General features: G+C 40.2%; 2 protein-coding genes across 3 annotated transcripts; one reads left to right on the forward strand and one right to left on the reverse strand.

Moving 5' to 3' along the window:
* Positions 1-4,780: 4,780 nt before the first annotated feature.
* Positions 4,781-8,690, reverse strand: Gm51965 (predicted gene, 51965). 2 transcript variants are annotated; one of them, XM_030247022.1, is made up of 2 exons: positions 7,855-8,690; positions 4,781-6,309 (listed from the first exon to the last, which is right to left on the reverse strand). In XM_030247022.1, the coding sequence occupies exon 1, from the start codon at positions 8,663-8,665 to the stop codon at positions 7,859-7,861; it is 807 nt and encodes a 268-aa protein (XP_030102882.1). In that variant the 5' UTR covers positions 8,666-8,690; the 3' UTR covers positions 4,781-6,309; positions 7,855-7,858. The 2 variants fall into 2 exon arrangements, with proteins under 2 accessions (XP_030102882.1, XP_030102881.1); XM_030247021.1 differs by having other exon boundaries at positions 7,847-8,690.
* Positions 8,042-14,722, forward strand: Gm527 (predicted gene 527). The gene is made up of 5 exons (NM_001025605.1): positions 8,042-8,322; positions 10,936-11,460; positions 12,456-12,545; positions 13,638-13,772; positions 14,291-14,722. Exons 2-5 carry the CDS (start codon positions 10,937-10,939, stop codon positions 14,472-14,474), a joined length of 933 nt encoding a protein of 310 aa, NP_001020776.1. The 5' UTR covers positions 8,042-8,322; position 10,936; the 3' UTR covers positions 14,475-14,722.
* Positions 14,723-18,784: the final 4,062 nt, after the last annotated feature.

Here is an 18,784-nt window from a genome sequence, read left to right on the forward strand (position 1 = left end):
CCTTTCTGCCTTTCTCTCTGTTTCTCTCTGTGTGTCTCTGTCTCGTTATCTCTCTGTCTCTCTGTCTCTGTCTCTCTGTCTCTGTCTCTCTGTCTCTGTCTCTCTCTGTCTCTCTCTCTGTGTGTGTCTCTCTCTGTCTCTGTCTCTCTCTGTCTCTCTCTGTCTCTCTCTCTCACACACACACACACACACACACACACACACACACACACACACCTTTAATTTCCTTACTCTAACTTCTGATGAAGCCTGAAAAGCCCTCACCAGATATAATGGCTGACCTTAAACTTCCCTTCCTCTAGATTTTGAGCTAAACAAACATTTTTCAATATGTATTTTTGAATTTTTTAAACAATGACCTTTTAGGATGTTTATTTGTTTCTTTACTCATTTACTTTAGTGTGTCAGCATTTTGCTGGCATGTATGTCTCTGTGCTACACACATGTTTGGTGCTCACAGAGATCAGAAAAACGCCTCAGAGCCTATAGAACTGGAATTACAGTTGTAAGCATACCATGTGGCTGGGAATCAAACGGATTCTTTGAAAAAACAATTAGTGCTCTTAACCTCAGGGTCATCTCCCTAGACCCTCAATATACATTTTAAAAAATAGACTCATGACTGACATACATTTCCTGGAACATTGAACCATTCCTTCATTGATTTGCTTTAAAAAAAAAAGAAATAATTAATGGGTAGAAGAGAATCTCTCCTGATGTTCAGCCAATTATTTTTCTCAAAAAAAAAAAAAGGAACAACTCATAAAGCAGTTGTGAACATTATCTAATTATTGTTCATTAAAATATGTATGAGGCCAAGTAAAATTGTGTTTGACAGACACTGTGGTACACAGATGAGTGCCTTAGCCAAACAAACGGCTAATTTGATGAGCTATCTGAAAATCTATTCATGGGTAGCAACCTTGTTGGTTCAAAGATCATTATGTTACCAAAACAAATCAACAACAAACAATCAAAAACGACGAATACAAAACTGTCCTTAACTCAAAGGTTTGGTTTAGAATTTAACTCCAATTCAACCATCCTCCTACACTTGCTGAATATAGCACATCCCTCAGTGCACCGAAGAGGATGCATCAAACACAGATGGACAACTCCACATAAGCTCAAAGGCTTTTTTCTCTTGCCTGACTGGCATCTATCTTCTCTTGCCTCCCAGAGCCTTCATGGCTGGTAAGGTATCGCCTCAAGTCCATTGTTGTGCCTGCCTCTGATATATTCATGATCGCTCAGCATTCCTCCTTCTACATCTACTAGCAACTGGAAGAGTGACTACATCAGGTTCCCAGACTCCAAAAACAGAGAGGCGTTTTCAATTGTTTCAACTCCTCAGGGTGTTTTTGATATTTTGTTATACTTGCTTAGCTGTATTAACATAAAAGGAACATTTTTTTTTCCTGGAATTATAAGCAACCCTGGCTCTGCCCTGCTGTGAGTTGCGTCTAAGGCTATTTTAGATTACTCCTGCCAGGAAATCTATTTGATTTCTACTTTGAGCTAGATTCTCTGCTCATCTCTTTCATAGTCCTGCGGATTTGTTTTGTTTGTTTTGGGTTTTTTTTTTTTTTAACTGTTGTTCGATATATGATTCCACCACTGCAAAGCTGCCTGCTCCTACCAATCCACCCAGAGTGTTTGCCAGTGGGATCAAAAGTACTGTTCGTTTGTGAGCACTGGTGTTTTCAGAGATTGGTAGGGTCAGGGAGGCATTGTCTTGGGCCATAGAAATATATGATCTTACATACCCCAAGGCAGAAAGGACCTCCCTAAAGGAGTTCTTATTAAAAAATCTGGGAGTGAGGGTGCATTTGTGAGCCAGTCAACTTAGATGGCATAAACTGTAAAGTGTGGTTTTCTGGAGGTCTGTGCATGGCCAATAAGGAATTCTGGTAGCAGCTTTGGGTACATACGTCCAGGCTTGGACTCACAGAGTTACTCTCTGTTCTAAGACCCTACCAGGGTCAGGGGCAAGTTGACACCATCATGAGTTGTTTCATTTATCTACCAATTGCTTTCTAAACAGCAGGTATAGATTTTCAGTGGTCACACAGGAGTATTCTGTTGGCTCTTTTAGTTCTGGAGTCTATAGGACAGACTTAACTGGGTTAAGATAAAGCCAGCTATCCCAATTACCTTCACTGCCATTGGAGCAGCCAAGATGACAATATAGGGTCCCTTTCATTTTAGAGTAAGTTGCTATGACAGGGAGCCTTCTTTGCAGGTTTTTATTAGTACCTGTTCCTAGCTTTTGATCTTAAGATCTGAGGCTGAGAAGCCCTGGATAGCAAATTCTCACTGCCCTCTGAAATCGTTCCTAATTAGTAAAATATTTTAGCAACTATCCATTCTTGGGGTCTGCTATTAAATCTTTATATGAGCACAGTCTCCCATAAAGCACTCCAAAAAGGATCATTTTAGTTTGTGTTCTTGAAGGTGATGGGGGATCTGAGTGTCTATTTTTCTGAAGCCTCTGGCCAAGACTCTTGACTGAGCCATGCTTTAAGGTTTGATTAGCTCTGCCTACTTTTGTAGAGGACTGAGACCTGCAGGAAGAATGTAAATAATATTTAATTGCCTGATGCCACTGTTTGGGTCATTTGTGAAGTAAAGGAGGGGTCTGCGGTCATTTTGTAGCAATCCAAAGCCAAGGACAATTTATTTCAGAAAACAATCTTTGCTGCTTCTGTAGCTCTTTTGGTTCTTGTTGGGGGAAGCCACTATGCACCCTGTGAACACTTCTATTAGTAGAAATAGGAGCTTCAACTCTGTGCAGACTGAGATGGGAGAAAGTGAAATCTGACATTGTGGAGTTCTTAAAGATTCTGACGACTTATAAAAGTTGAACTATGTTTTATACTAGGAGATAAACTTGAGACATAAAGAGAAGTGTTTGTGTATCAGGTTGAAAGGGTAGTGAGTTGTGACAGTTTTAATTATCAACTTGTTACAACACAATATCATGGGGGAAGAGATTCTCAATAAGGAACTAAGTCAGATTGGCTTGTGGGCATGTCTACTAGGGACTGTTTTGAATGTCTTAATTAATGTGGAAAAATGAAGCCCCAAAGTAGCAGCACCATTCCGTGTTGTGGGGCAGGAGCTGTATAAGAGAAAATAAGCATGCCTGCATTCACTCTGCCTCTGTTGACTGTAGATGTGCTGTGATGTCTCGAGCTCCCGCCTCTGCTGTGACTTCCCCACACTGATGCACCGTAACCTCAAACTGTGAATTCAAATAAGCCTCTCCTCCCCAAAGTTGCTTCGTCAGGATATTTTATCACAGCCACAGAATCAAAAGTAGGGCAGGGACCAAGGCCATTTTGAGCAGCACTTGCCTCTTAGAACTGTAAAGCAGTACTTGTGAAGAGCTTTCCTACATGCTAGGAGAGTGAAGTCCACACATTTTTACATAACAGATACTGAATAATTCAGAAAGACAAATGGATGCTGACCCAAAAGCATCCGCTTGGCAGGCAGGAATCGCCAACTGGGAGAGCCAAGCTACTTTCTAGAAGTATTGTTCTGAGAGCACTAACTAATCCTCTCTGGTTTAGAAGCAAGAAGGTATTTGTAGTTACATTCATTTCTGGGGGCCATAAATAGACTATAAGAGTTCTCAGAATTTTGTTGTGATTACCAAACCTCGGGAAAAGAAGACATGTAAAATACATTTCACCCAATATAGGCAGCCATACTTTGCTGATAGTTTTGTTCTTAGAAACAGCCAGGAGAGATCATTAAAATAGTGCGCATGCTTCGGCTCAAAAGTAAAATAAAACTTTAATTAGTCAGATAAATAAATGTTGTGCTGCAGTAAATTCATCTCCATGATAAAGACAAATTTTGATGAAGCAGAAGTGGGTAGATAGCTCATCTTCCATCTGGATCTTAGGGACATAGGAGAGATTAAGCATGCAAATACATACATGTACTCAGAGAAATGAGAGTCACAGAACATTTTATGGTATTACAGCTTTGAGGAAAGGGAGCTAATTATTCTGGTAGCTATTTCCTTGGAACATTCTCTTCAGTAAGAGTGAAGGCTGGTGAGATCTAGATAGCTGATGAAATTTAGTAAGCTCAGGAAACTTGAAATTTCCAAGGTTCACAAAGCCTTTCTCCAGGGTTATATACAAAGTAGTGAACAGTTGTTGGAGAGAGGAGACACTGGCAGGCATAGCTGTGTGTAGGGAGCTCCACGAATACAGCTTTTGTGACCCATCTCCCACACTGGAGTGCTCTTCTTAGTGATGCAGCTGCCTTTGAGTCAATCCACAGCCACACTCCTGAAAGCAACCCCAACAAATCCACCAATTTGCTAAGTTAGGCTTGGGTGGCATTGTAGGCAGACATCTGTTTTCCCGGAAGTTATACAACAGGACATAAGAAAATACCAGGCACATTTGTGGTGTTATACTCAACCCTTTGAATTAAACCTTCGGACCAGCCAAAGAGTCCAAAGTGTGAGATTTGAAGGATGTAAAAGCTTTCATCTAGTCAGAGAGTCATGGGCCCTGTATTAGCTACATCATTAAGATAGACACACACACTACCAGTCTAATTAGCATAAGTCTACTGTAAGACTTGAGGCTGGGGCAATTGAACGCTAATGCCACTTAGTAAAATGGTCCTCATGTCAAAAGGCATGGGGGAGACAAGAGCCATGCTAACGTGTGCTTTAACTTAAAGCAGACATGCTGGGGAAAATTATTGAGGACTATAAACGATTGAAATTGTTCTACTTCAAAAAAGACAGCATGAGTTTTCATATTTTTATTTATTTTTTTATTTTGATGAAACTTTCATGGCCTAGTCATGCAAGACCCAAGAATTTAGGGTGCAGCAGGGCATGAATATTCACTGTCACTGAAGGTCAAAGTGGGACAGAGGGTTCCGAGTTCATTCTCTCATACCAATGAAGATGAAAGACACTAGATATTCCTGGGAGTGTGCAGAGTGAAGGAAACTTTATTAAGGAGAATTAGAGAGAAGTAAGAAATGGAGGGAAGGTAAGAAGAAAAATTAATAGGGGCTCCCCATCGTAGGATGGTTTTTAATGCTGAAAAACTCACCAAACTCCCTTTTCTGTGCTTCTTATAATGATTAAGGCAGTAACTGCATAAAGGCTGAGGTCACTGGTGTAAGACTGGTTAGTTCTCTGAGCTATTATGAGTTAAGCCCATGGAGAGCCCACATGCTCTTCATGTGTTCTCCTCTCCCAACCAGGAAGATAATCAAGTGCTATTCATGTGCCTCCTACCCAGTTAGGGGAGGATGAAGCCTCCTCAGTCCGCTTCTGATGTGTGTTTTATCAGCTGCTGTTCTTGACCGTCTGCTTGCTGGAAGCCATGGCCGATGTGGAATTGCCACTGTGAACTTTGGGAGTGTCTTGCTGCTAATTAGACCATGTCCCCCTAGTTTCCACACTCACCTGACCACCGTGCAACTCTCCCTTCCTTATCAGCACAGAGTGAACCCTATCGCAACCCAAAAGATGTCCCTGCAGTTTTGGTTTTCTCCTATTTAGCTTTCTGTGAAGTGCTCTCTGGCCATCTCCTAAGTGGGAGCTTCTTGCCTGCTATCCTTAGTTACCTGCAGCAGAAGCAGGAGTATAGGAAGGACAATCAATAGCATCTCATAGATACTATTATAGATACTGTATCTTCCTGGGCATTGGGAGGTGGATGGGGCAGACAGGTAGGCAGCCTGAGAACAGGAGCCCAGAGCCTTGTCTTTCTCGTCTTGTCTGTCTCCTTTGGCTTTTTCATACCCAACTCTAAGCCCTCATATTCATGTTCCAGATTCTGTCATCTTAACCTTTCATCTCCCTTTAGCTCTGAAGTCCATCCTTACCGCAACACATGTGAGGCTCATGAAGTTTTAACCATGGGTCCTTTTCCCCCACTTTACTGAAGACTGAGAGCTAGCTCCACTGTCACTTCTGCCCTCTAGATTCTGACCTGTCTATGTTTTAACATGTAGCAATTCACATAATTGTCCCAACCATCCCTTGGGAAAATCCTCTAAGTACTCAATGCTGGTGAGCATGTGGAGCAAGCAGAGCCTTCATGGTGGGAATGCACAATCTCACATCTACTTTGGAAGATATTGTAGGCTTTTTTTTTTAAGTTAAACATGCATCTACCATATGATCAAGTAGTTCAGACACTCACACAACAGCAAAGGCAACGTGTCTATGTACATATTTTCTTCCACAAAAATCTTCATTGCAGCTCTCTTGAGAAGAGGTTAAGACTAGATGCACTCTGATTGTCCGTGAACTGTTGGCTAGAAAAGAAAATTCAGCTTATCCACACAGTGAATTACACTTAGCATTAAAAAAGAAACTACTGCCCAGAGAGCATAGGTGAATACCCAAACAGCTACACTGCATGGAAGAAGGCAAACAAAGAGGTGACAGTACTTATGTAACACTTGAGAAGATGGAGATGAATATATACTAAAAATAAAACAATGGTTGTTGCTTAGGTTTGGGGGCAGGAAGGAAGAAACTATAAAGGAGCACAAGGACACTTGCGAGTGAAGCACACGCTCATCTGTGGCTTCACACCACTGCACATATGTCAAAACTTGCCAAATGATATGTACTTGAAATATGGTCCACATGTCAGTTACACCTCAATAATGCTACATACTTTAATGATACATCTTGCTGCTCTTCTCCACCCACCGCCATCTATATCTGCTTTTAAGAAAACAATGAGCTATTTACTGTAAAAATGAACTTGGCGTCTTGGAGAGACTGTGAATTAAATACATAATCAACACTTACAAATATTCTAAAGGGGTGTTCTTCTACCAAGGTAAGTTTAACATCATGTGAACTTTTTCAACACAATAATTTGTCTAAGCTATCACAGTATTAGTAATTCTCATCTGTAAAATGCAGTAAGAAACTCAAAAGCCAGAAAATGAAAAGAATTGCTTTGTAGGAATTACTACTTATAATTCTTTGGGCAGAGCAATCTTTTTCCTCTTCTTAGAGAACTGTTTCTTCTCTTATCTGCACTCATGCTTTTTTTTTTTTTTTTTTTTGCCAGCCTGCATACCTCCATCTAGAGAGATTTGTGCATAAGGTCCTTGTCCAGCCTTGCATAAGCATTATGTCATTCAAGAAGGTGTTGTTCAAGAAGGCATCCACTTCCCTTAAGCTCAACCTGTGAAAACTCCCATCTAATGGACTGGCATTCAGCTCTTCATATCTGCCCTCCTGTATTCTGGAGCCCTTTACAGTCTTTATTGAAAGACTCGATGGAGTAATCTGACCATCTCCATTTCTGATTGAGAGTAGACGTAGCGTTTCTAAGGAGTACCCTCCAGGTACAGAGTCACACAGGGCTTTAACTCTTCGAAGATTAAAAAGCTACTAATGAAAATTAATTATGGGTAAAGCCGCAAACTCTAGAATTAAAACATCTTCCACTTGAGTGTCTGTCTCTGTCACTTGCTGAGTGGAAACATCTCTAATTTTTGAGCACTATAATGGGGCTTTACTACGTATTAATAGTATTCCCGTCCATTGTAAAATACTGCTATGGCTAATCTTAAAACGGTTTTTATGATGCCAATTCAATTTTTTCCATATACATCAACTTCAAATACCTATACAAATGTAAATGATTATCTCCCATAGTCATAATATGCTAAGAAAATAAGCTTTCTCTTTCTGAGTTAAGGATTCCTAGAATCAAAATAAAAACAAGACTGGTGCAAAATTGGTACTAATTTCAAAATGCCAAACAGCTTCAGCCCAGACAGCTGCGCCTCAGGGAAAACCCAGCCCATTTCCGGCTGCCCCACCCACCTTGTCACCTTGTCACTCTGGGGCCCCGCCCCTCTCTGCCAGGACCCGCCCTCCTACACTTGATTCTGGCTCGGATTGGGCAAGTCCGAAGGCTGTACACAACCCGACACGCGCACGCTGGGCGGGGCCTTCGCGCCTGCGCAGCCTCGCGGCTGGCGGCTGGGCTGGCCTGGCCGGGCTGGGGGGGGAGGGGGTGGCCCGCGGAATCCTGCTCCGTAACAAGCGACGCGCCGCGCCCCGCGGTCCCGGCTGCGTGGGCCGCTCGGGTGGGGCTGGGCGCTGCGGCTGCGGTGGCTCCCGCCGCGGCGGGCGCGATGGAGGCCGTGCCGGAGGCCCGCACGCTCGCCGGGGCTGGCCGAGGCAGCCGGAGGAGCTGGTAGATGCGGCGGCCACGGCGGCGGCGGCCCGGGCTCTCCATGAGCGAGCGGCGGCGGCGACGGGTGCGGCGGCACCGGCGGTCTTCGGTCCCGCGGGAGGTAGGCGCGGAGGAGCGGTCTGCGGCCCCGAGACCTGGCCGCCCGGGCGGGAGGGTGGGCGTGGCCGCGCGGGCGTGGATTCCCCAACTCCGCAGGACAGCGGGTCCCGTGCCCCTCGGTAGTGCGGTGTTCGGTTCCCGCGACAGGTGGTCGAGTCCTCCGGGGAATGCAGTGTGATCCCTGGGTATGACAGCTCAGAAAAAGGGGGTCCTGTTGGTGGAGAAACTGAGGTTGGGGAGTTTCCCAGGCTCAGTGCTACTGAAGGCGCTGGGATGGAGGCAGGTAAGAGGCAGCCCAGTATATCCATCAGGGACGACGTGCCAGAAACTCCGAGCTGTTTCATTAAAGCTCTTTGCAGCCGTCTCTCCCTTTTCTTTCCTTTTTTAGTTTGATTTATTTTAAGTTTTACTGTAATTTACATTTGAGCAACTGACCGACCTATTGCTAGAATTTTAAGCGTTCCCAAGGTCTTCCAGCCTTGCCTCTAAAGTTAGGTGGTGCCTTATATATCTTAGATATCATGCGGTCTAAACGGTGCAGATTTATAATCATTGCTTTTCAGAGCTCTAGTTACCCTTCATTTGATCACATCCAAAAGTTAATTTCAACAGAAACGCTAGGATTTAGGCTTCCTTTTCCAGTATAATATTTAGGAATCCAAAGTTAAGCGCCTAAACCTTGGTACAAAAATTCTTTAAAATTCAAGAGGTAAAATTCAGATCATGAAAAGTTTTTCTCATTTTAAGAAAATTGTTTGTTGAATGCCTTAGAGTTTTTGGGTTTTGGTTTTAACTCTAAATGAAACTAATCAGTTTATCTTAACGTGTTTCCTTTTGTTTCCAGATGTGTCACACTCTGCTATTTCAAAGTGATTGATGAGAGCCAATGCTAACAGTCTATATATAAGCCCCCAGGATTCTAAGCAAATATAGTACTAGATAATTTAGAATGCAGTATCTTGTCTCAAGTAGAAAACAGTGTACACGTGTTAATGTACAGTGGAATTTGCTACCACAGAATAGTTTTGAAGTTAATTTTGGACATAAAACTCAGGTTTAGAAGTGGGTTTCTGTTGGGTTCAGGAGGACGTGATATTTGAAAAGAAAAGGTAGTCCAAGTGAGACTGGCTTGAGCCATTTCTTTCTTGATTGTGAGTGTGTGTGTGGAGGGGGGGGTGGCTCAGATTTATCCCCTTAAACGTCTTTGTGTAAGTGACATTGGAAAGCAGTGTTGTCATTTATAGTTATTTGTTCCTAAGTAAAGTGAAGCTACTTCTACAAAATACTCTCAACAGAGATTGTTATTTTTTAATTGCTTATGTAACATACATAGGATGCAAACACCTTTATTAAAATAGTGCCAGTGACTCTTAAAACAGTGTCTGGCTGTCCTCAAGGTTAGGAGATGGAAATGAAGCCGTTTAAAGGAGAAGGACACTCCATTTTCTTCCCAGAACAGGCAGAGGGAAGAGTCAGAAGATTAAATTCTGGAAGTTTCATAACATGGCCTCTGTAGTTAAAATGCAGACCAGCACAATTCTAAAATGCAAATAAATATCCCAAAGTGAATAGAAATACTAGCTGTGCGACTGCTCCAAGTGCTCTTACTTTTGTTGTCTAAGTTAAATGCCAGATTATTCTTCATCTACAGCAGCAGATCATGATGGCCTTGTTTTATAGTATAGATACACTTTGCAGTATAATTAATATAAAAACCAGGAGATTGCTCTTCTGTACTTGAAAATATCTGAGAGTCTCATTTCAATCTCTTAAGTGGAACTGCCTGTGTTAACAAGGAACTGAAGCATAGCTTTTATTTGAGGAGGTAGAAAGAGGTCTACATTAAGACTAAAAAATATAATATGTAATTTTTTTATTAGCACATGTTAACTTTACAAAGTAGTGTTTCTCTATGACATTTTCATAAGTTTATACCTTCTAATAACTTTTATTTTCAGTTATTATAAGGTTTTCCTATATCACACATAAAAACTAATATAACTAATACAGCGGCCCATCAGATGGTTATTCTAAACCTTAAAAAGAGGGATTTGGATTTTTTTAAACATTCATCTAATTTTGTGTATTTAGGTGTTTTATCTGGGTATGTGTATGTGCACAGTGTACATGCCTTGTGCTCACAGAGGCAAGAAGAGGGTGCTGGAGTCCCTGGAACTGGAGTTACAGGCAGTGGTAAGACTCCATGTGGGTGCTAAGAACCGAACCTAAGTCATCTTGCAAGAACAGCAGGTGCTCTTAATTACTTAGCTATCTCTCCAGCCCGTGTCTATTAAAAACTAATAAAAAGCCTAGGTATCAAAGCTCACTTATTTAAAAAAAAAAAAGTGTGTGTGTGTCCATCTGTCCATGGCCGCACATAGTACAACATGCATGCGGAGATCACAGGGGAACTCTGTATAGTCAGTTCTCTCTGACCTTCTGTGTGTTCCTGGGACCAATGCATATTGCCCCATACCTGCAAATGCATTAAATTGTTGTTATTTTCATATTGAGAAGGCTTCTACAAATCTAATTTGACTCTGTAAGTAGAGTCATTTTCTTTTAAATAAATCTCATTTCTTTTTATGTTTTCTTTTTCACTTCCAAAATTCAGGATGAAGACACTGTTTGAAGAGATCAAAGCATCAATTAAAAATAACTATAACCAAGATCGATCATTTTGGAGGCCTGTTCTTCCTTGGGGAGGAGTTTTTACTATCAAAGCTGGCCGCAAAGCAGTATCTTGTACACCCCTCTATGTTGAGATCAGACTGAAAAATACCTGCACCATAGATGGATTCTTGATGTTACTGTATGTCATTCTTAATGAAAACGAAAGCTTCCCCAGGGAACTCTCTCTGCATTTTGGCCGGGAGTTTGTCGACTGTTTTCTTTATTTAATGGACACCTATAGTTTTACAACTGTGAAGCTGCTTTGGATTTGGGACAAGATGGAAAAACAGCAATACAAATCTGAAGTTCATAAAGCTTCATTAGTAATTGATTTGTTTGGGAACGAGCATGATAATTTTACAAAAAATCTTGAAAATCTTATGTCTACCATTCAAGGGAGTTACTGCTCTAACTGGCACTGCCCTACCCGAGTGCAGGAAGATCAGCAGCGCACCATTAGCATAAAGTAAGCTGCTCTCAGTTCTCTGTTGTCACATTTACCTTTAAATGAGTTTTGCTTAATTATAATGCATCTATGTACAAAACTACCCAGTAACTTCTTCTTAGTAGCAAAGAAATAAGATAATTCAGTATGCCAAGTGAATCGTTCTTGGTCTGAGCTTACTAGGTCCTTTATGCCAAAGACTTATCCTGTCAAAGAGCACTTCAATGCTTTGAGTGTTTTATCTTTTGGATGGTCCTGTCAGGAAGAATACTTCTACATGAACAAGAAAACTAAAGAAATACTCTTTTGTGGACAGGCCCAGGGCATATTTATAGACAGAAACTCCAAGCTTGACTTCTCATATCTGGGAAGGAGCAGAGGCAGCTGAGTGGCTTTGGCTTTCAGAGGAAACGCAGACTTCCAGGATAGTAAAAGATGGTAGGGAAAGCCAAGCTGGGAGGACCTGCGGGAGTGATGGCAGACATGAAAGTCTCAGGGCTCCTTATAGGGAAGAGGGCTCATTCTGGGGGGACGACGGACAAATCCAGACATTGTCAGAGGTGAATTTGGCTCTAGGCAGGAAAAAAACAGTTTAATAGACTGGAAATGTGCATTGTACGCACATACGTGTCACCTAGTTCCCTGTATTGCTAATAAGATGGTGTAGATTTGAAGTTTATCAGGAAATGGTTTTCTTACATTAGGATCATGGAAACTTTAGCTATGCAGTATTTATTTAGTTAGCTGCTTCTATAGTATTTGCCTAAAACATAAGGCTGGTCAGGTATGCTACTGTATGACTATAATGCCAACATGCAAGGAGTTGAAGCAAAAGGATAATTGTGACTTTGAGGCTAACCTGGGCTACAAGGTTAAATGAGACAGCCAGCAAACCCTAATACAGCAGAGGTTGTATGGTTTACATCATTAGTTCTGCTCATACTGCATTGGCCTCTAAGATGTAATGTAGTAAACTGTTAAAAGCCATTCTCACTTGCATTTTGCTATTATTGTAGTCCTCCCCAAGAAATTCCACATGGAAACTTGATACGACTGGCTGTGGATGAGTTATTCTGTTCCAAGATTGAACTTTGTGAAGAGCGTGGGTGAGTACATGATAGACATTTGAAATGAAAGTGTTTCTATTGTGTTATGAAGAAATCTAGGCTGATAAGCTCTTTGAAGTTAAAACATGTCTGAAATAGCAGTGCATAAATATTTAGGTAGCCTGACAGTTTCAGCGCTCCTCATGTAGTTTAGTTTGTCATCACATGTTGTGAATTGTTATCAGATGTAAGTATAAAATATGTTACTATTGCCAGTTGATGAATACAAAGCAAATACCTTTTCTCTTTTTCCTCATTGCTGAGTAGGTACAATAAAACCTTGGTTAACCGGAACCCAGCTAATCAGGACCCTCAATTAAGCGGACTTTTTTCTGCATTCCTCATTTAGCAAAGGTAAATGACAACCAAAAAACTTAACACTCTTAAAAAGAAGTTAATAGGGGCATAAACATTCATTCCAATCTTTAAGAAATGTCTATGTCCACATTATTTTGTGCATTGGGAATTAATATTTTGAAGGATGGTTTTATAAAACCATAGTAGATCTTGAACATAAAAGAAGAAAATATAAAAGATACATATGGTAATGACTCTTAAGAAAAAAAATGAACCTAAATAGTTCAGCAACAGGTACTGAAGTAAATGGCTAACTTAGTACAGTCAATAATATTTTCCAATCCGAGGACTTTGCCCTGAGCATTCCGGTTAATCGAGATTTTACTGTAAAGTTGTATTTGATCAGTATGCTTAATATTTACTGTGAGAGAGAGAAAATTCATTTCATGTTAATAGAAGATCCTGAAAAGGAGTTATTTCCACTCAGTCATTATTGGATCTACCTTCAAGAAAAATCTGTATGCATAAATAGGAGCTATTTGATGGTTCAACAGATTCATGCTTTTATAACTTAATATAAATATAAACAATTGACTTTTCCAGGATTTTTTAAATTATCACTTGCAGTATAGAGAACCCTATAAACCTCCAGAACTAAGAAAATAAGGTAACAAGACAGTTATTCCACTACCTATTAGAATAGTATAACTATGCTTACTAGAAAATTAAGTTCAGAAGTGTTGAGAAGTAGTTTGTCCCATGTATAATAATGTTCATGCCCAATTTTCACTTTAGGTGTGGTGGCTTAAGAGAATTTTCCCAGCGAGTTTTCTGCCACGGGGCACCCCCTTTTGTTGTGTTAAATATGCAGCATTGGAAACCTGAAGACCTGGCATATGTACCCTATTACTTGGATTTATCTGATCACAAGTAGGTAGTTGGTCGTCTGTGTTTGTTTATTTGCTTGATTTACAAAACTAGAGAAAAAAACTAGTCCACCGTGATTTTTACTAGCCATTAAGATGCTGTTACCTGAAGGTGGTAACTCAGAAAGAGGAGGATTCTTGTGAGTATGAGGCCAACCCATTGTACTAGGGAGTTCTGGACCAGACATCTACACAGTAAAACTCTTAAAAACAACAACAACAACAACAACAATACAAGGCCTTTGGGTTCTGAGTGGGATCAGAGTCCACTATGAAGAAATGGGGTAATAGCAGCATGTATAGTGATTAGGGCCTTGATTATAGAACAGAACAAACCCTGGTCTTGCTTTTTATAAGACCTATTTAACCTTGGAGCTGTCACTAGTGTATATATATATATCAGTTCTTATTGATGAAGCAGAAATGATAGTATATATCTGTAAGGGGGAGTAATATTTTTAAAGAAGACTATCATAAAGATGAAATCTAATCACTTTGTTACATGTTGCGGTTCATTTGCAGATATTTGCTGGAAGGCGCCACTTTATTTAACAAAGAGGAGCATCATTATTCTGCAGCCTTCCAGATTGACGGACATTGGATGCACTATGATGGCCTCAGAAATGTGAATTTAATTTTGTTAAATAAACCCCCAGAGTTTCTCCTCTTGTCATCATTGGTTTATATTCGAGCAACAGAGAAATAAATATAGACTGATGCTGAATTAAATTGTTCTCCCGCCTGCCCATGCTCCCAGATGAAGGGCTTTTGTTCTGTATATACTTGGTATCCAAGGAAACAGTTGAACTATACTAGTTTCAGAGATGTATTTTTCATTGTTTTGCCCCAGGTAAATGTTTTATATGGATGATCTATGCAAAAAATGTATTTTTAAAGTATTTTCTGGGTTATTTTTATACAAGCATATGTTATGTTCAATAAAATGTATCTCGTGGCCTTTGTACTTTTTATTTATATAAATACCTCAACAGTTTTTTACACTTCTATCCTTAAATCCAAGAAAATACTTTGTTATTTGAATTCTAGATTTCCCTTTTTAGATACCTGAGTAACACCTAGCATAAAGTCAGTATTCTGGTTACCTGACTGTATTTCTTTGCCTTACCTTCAAGTGCACTGCATTGGATTTAGTAGGATTTGAATGGATGGCTTATGGATGGCTTAGTTTACCAATTGCTTAGTTCGTTTTACCCCTTGCTAATTTCCTTAAGGCAATTTTTAAAACTATATATATATTATATATATAATATATATATATTGTAGATTAAACCATTTTTTTGTAGTAGCAAGTTACTATAGCTGTTTGCCAAAGTGTAAACCCACCAGCACATTTCAGGCATTAGCTAAGCTTCAACTTTAGTTAAGGTAAGCATTACAAATAAATTATGTAAATATCTCATCATTAAATTAATGAAAATTCTCCAGTAAATTATTTTGCAAACAAGGCAACTATCAAAAATATTAGGCCACTGGATGTTTATTAGTGTTGGACTAACATTAAAAAATGTATTATATATTTAAGAGGGAAATAGGGTACCTAGTAATACTTCCAGATCAGTGTTTTAGTGGGGCAGAGAAAAAGATATATTTTTAAAAATGAATAATATCTGGTTCCCTTGAAACAGCTTACTAATGTCAGGAGGCTTGCGTTTGAGCCACGGGTGCAAAGTCAAACCATTTAACCGAATTTCATGTTTTGTTATAAATAACCTAATGTCACTCATCTTTTTGCAATTTAAAGGGAAAATATTTTTAGGGAGAATACTTGGTGAACTCTCATTAGTGTTAGTGTTTACAGCGAAATACCATTGCTTATGTTTGGCGTTGAGACTGGGTGCAGGATATCTGAAGACTACATGACCACAGACTTCACTGCCGAATACCAAATTGCTATGGTTTCATTCTAAATCTTCCAATGCTGTGGTGCCTGGAGACAACTTGCTCAAAGGATGGGCAGCTGAGGGTGAAACCTTGCTAACATCTCACTTTCAGTCAATATTAGGAAAAATATTTTTATCAGAAGATAAGAATGGTAGTATTTTTGTAAATCACCCAGGGTTTATTTAAATAGTTCCCCAAATATGGTTATTGGAATTTGATTTATAGCAGGCTTTTCTAGTAACATGTATTGCATGAATCAAACTATACAGAACACAAATATTAGTGTATCCATACAAAATGGTATGGTTATATTATAGACTAAGTTATTCTTAATACAGATTCTTCAGGGAGTTGCACTTTATTTAGGATATTAGTTTATTGTAATGACTTACCTACCTCACAGGGTTGTTGTGAGGGTTAAGATGTTAAATTTTTGACTACCTTGAACATGCTAATAAAACATATTTCTACCTCTTGTGTATAGATAGTCTCCCAGCTTCTGTCTTACAAACTTTTTACAATTAAAAAAAAATTATCAAGGTAGTGTTCATATCACTAAAGAAAATCAGTCGTATCACTGATGTGTGGTAGGGTTTAATTATTCCTTCTGGACTCTGAGAGGTTGGCGCTGAAGAAAAGGTCATCTGTTGTTTACGTTGCTCATTGGCTTCTACAAAAGAAACCACACTCAGCTGGCAAGCTGTAGACAAAGTCAAATGTGAAATAGCATGTATAGAATGTGATGGTGTTGAAGGGGCACTTCCTTTATAAAGCAAAACACCCTTTGAGAAATGAACCTGAAAAAGGGGAATCGGAAGAAAGGGAATAATATTTCCTTAATCAAAATGTCACAAACTACCCCAGAAAGGCAAGGAAGTAATTTTACAGATTGAGCTACACTTGGGGTGGATTAATACGAGTGGTGTTACCCTCAACTTGTGCCAATCTCACACTTAATTTTTTCAAAGTGATTTGTATCCATGTGTGTTTCTGTGTTGTGTGTGTACATGTGTGTGTATGTGTTAGCTTGTGTACAGGTCCAGAAAAGCAAGGTTGTGTGTGTACGTGTTAGCTTCTGGGTAAGAAAAGATCTGTGTGTTTGTGCATGCAAGTTAGCTTGTGTGTGTGTATGTGTGTGTCTTTTGTGTTTATGTTTGCTTGTGTGCCGTACAGAAAAGGTAGAAATCTGCATATACACTTAGTTGTGGCTTTATTTTTTAACTTGGAAACTTTAGTTTTAAATAATGTACCAAGCACTTGGTGTAAAATACATGAAAAGGAAAGTTTATAATTTCTAAGCTCAGTGATAATTATTTTCTATGGTAAAAACCTTTCTAAAAGACTACATGGTCAGCTGTGTAGAACTGGAGAACCCAGAGCAGGGGAGCTAGGGTCATGTAGTGGTCTGCTGAAGCTGGCACTATGCTGTCAGTTGTCCAGGCTGAGAACTCTAAGAGGACAGCAAAAGTTAGTCCTAGCTGAACTCAGCTGAACGTAGACATGCAGTTCAATGGCTGATCACAGTCTTGCCACGTAAGAGACTCAAGATGGCCCTGAACCAGAATGCCAGGTGACTTGTCTTTGAACTGTGTTAATTGAAAATTATTGTTGCAACAAGCGCTCAACCACTGAGCCATCTCTCCAGACCCTCAGCTGCATTCTTGGTGAGAGCAATCCAGAGGTGCAAGTTGGAACTAACTAATATAGCCTGAATTATTGAAATTGTACATAAAATACATAAACATATTTGAAAGGGATCACATGCTAAAATGTTAACCTTGAGATCTCTCGGTTAAGCGGTTGCTTTTTATACTCTGCTTTCTAAAGTAAAAGGTATGCAGAAAGAATTTTCATATTACTGAGAAACCATTGTAAAATCAGCCTCATTCCGAGTCATGAAGGAAGATACAAAAGAGCAATATAAACCATGTCCTGCAGTCCTTTGTGAAGATGTAAGGCGATAGCTCAGCTTCTGCTCCACTTGCTCCATCTGAAGCACAGAGGTGCGTGCTACTCCAGCAGAGCCTACCTCTTGGGTTCTTTTGTAAAACTGGTAGATTGATCTCTCGTCGGAAGAAGTTGAGAGTCAGGTACAGAGCTAAGCAGAGAATTCTCAACAAAAAAATCTCCAATAGCTGAGAACATAAAGTGTTCAACATCCTTAGTCATCAGGGAAATGCAAATCAAAATGACCCTGAGATTCCACTTTACATCAGTCAGAATGGCTAAGATCAAAAACTCAAGCGCCAGTGCACGCTGGTGAGGGATGTGGAGAAAGAACAACACTCATCCATTGTTGATGGGATTGCAAACTGGTACAAACACTTTGGAAATCAATCTGGAGGTTCCTCAAAAAATCGAAAATAGTTCTACCTGAAGACCCAGCCATACCACTCCTGGGCTTACACCCAAAAGATGTTCCACAACACCACAGGATACATGCTCCACTATGTTCATAACAGCCTTGTTTGTAGGTGCCAGAAGCTGGAAACAACCCAAACGTTCCACAATGGAAGAATGGATACAGAAAATGTGGTTCATTTACACAATGGAATACTATTCAGCTGTTAAAAAATGAGAACATCATGAATTTTGTAGGCAAATGGATGGAACTAGAAAACATTTTTTGGGGGGTGAGGTAACCAAGACCCAAGAGGACATGCATGGTATATACTCACTGATAAATGGATATTAGCCAAAAAGTTCAGAATACCCCCATGATACAACACACAGACTATAGGAAGCTTAACGAGGAAGTATCTCAAGTGTGGATACTTCAAGCCCACTTAAAAGGAGGAACAGAATTATCATGGGAGGCAGAGGAAGGGAGGGGTCTGGGTGGGAGAGGGGAGGGGCAAGGGGAAGAGGGGATCAGGATCAGGTATGGGAGGGAGACATGAGAGTAACCCAGAAGACCAGGAGAATGAATTGAAATAAGCAGCAGTGTGGGGTGGGAGGCGTGGGGGTTGGGGGGACCTCTAGAAAGTCCCAGAGACTTTCGATGTGAGAGGCTCTCAGGACTCAATGGGGATGACATTAGCTAAAATGCCCAACAGTGGGGAAATTAAACCTGAAGAGAGACCATCTCCACTTGATAGACCTGGCACCCATTTG

The sequence above is a fragment of the Mus musculus genome, chromosome 12 (genome assembly GCF_000001635.26).
Source record: "Mus musculus strain C57BL/6J chromosome 12, GRCm38.p6 C57BL/6J".
NCBI lineage: Eukaryota > Metazoa > Chordata > Mammalia > Rodentia > Muridae > Mus > Mus musculus.

What these genes read in the sequence shown, in the direction of transcription:
- Gm51965 (XM_030247022.1), bottom strand. Translation starts at nt 8,665, where the DNA reads ATGAAACAGCTCGGAGTTTCTGGCACGTCGTCCCTGATGGATATACTG.
- Gm527 (NM_001025605.1), top strand. Translation starts at nt 10,937, where the DNA reads ATGAAGACACTGTTTGAAGAGATCAAAGCATCAATTAAAAATAACTAT. An exon ending in CAGCGCACCATTAGCATAAA is followed by an intron (nt 11,461 to 12,455) that starts GTAAGCTGCTCT and finishes CTATTATTGTAG; the next exon opens with TCCTCCCCAAGAAATTCCAC. An exon ending in TTGGATTTATCTGATCACAA is followed by an intron (nt 13,773 to 14,290) that starts GTAGGTAGTTGG and finishes GTTCATTTGCAG; the next exon opens with ATATTTGCTGGAAGGCGCCA.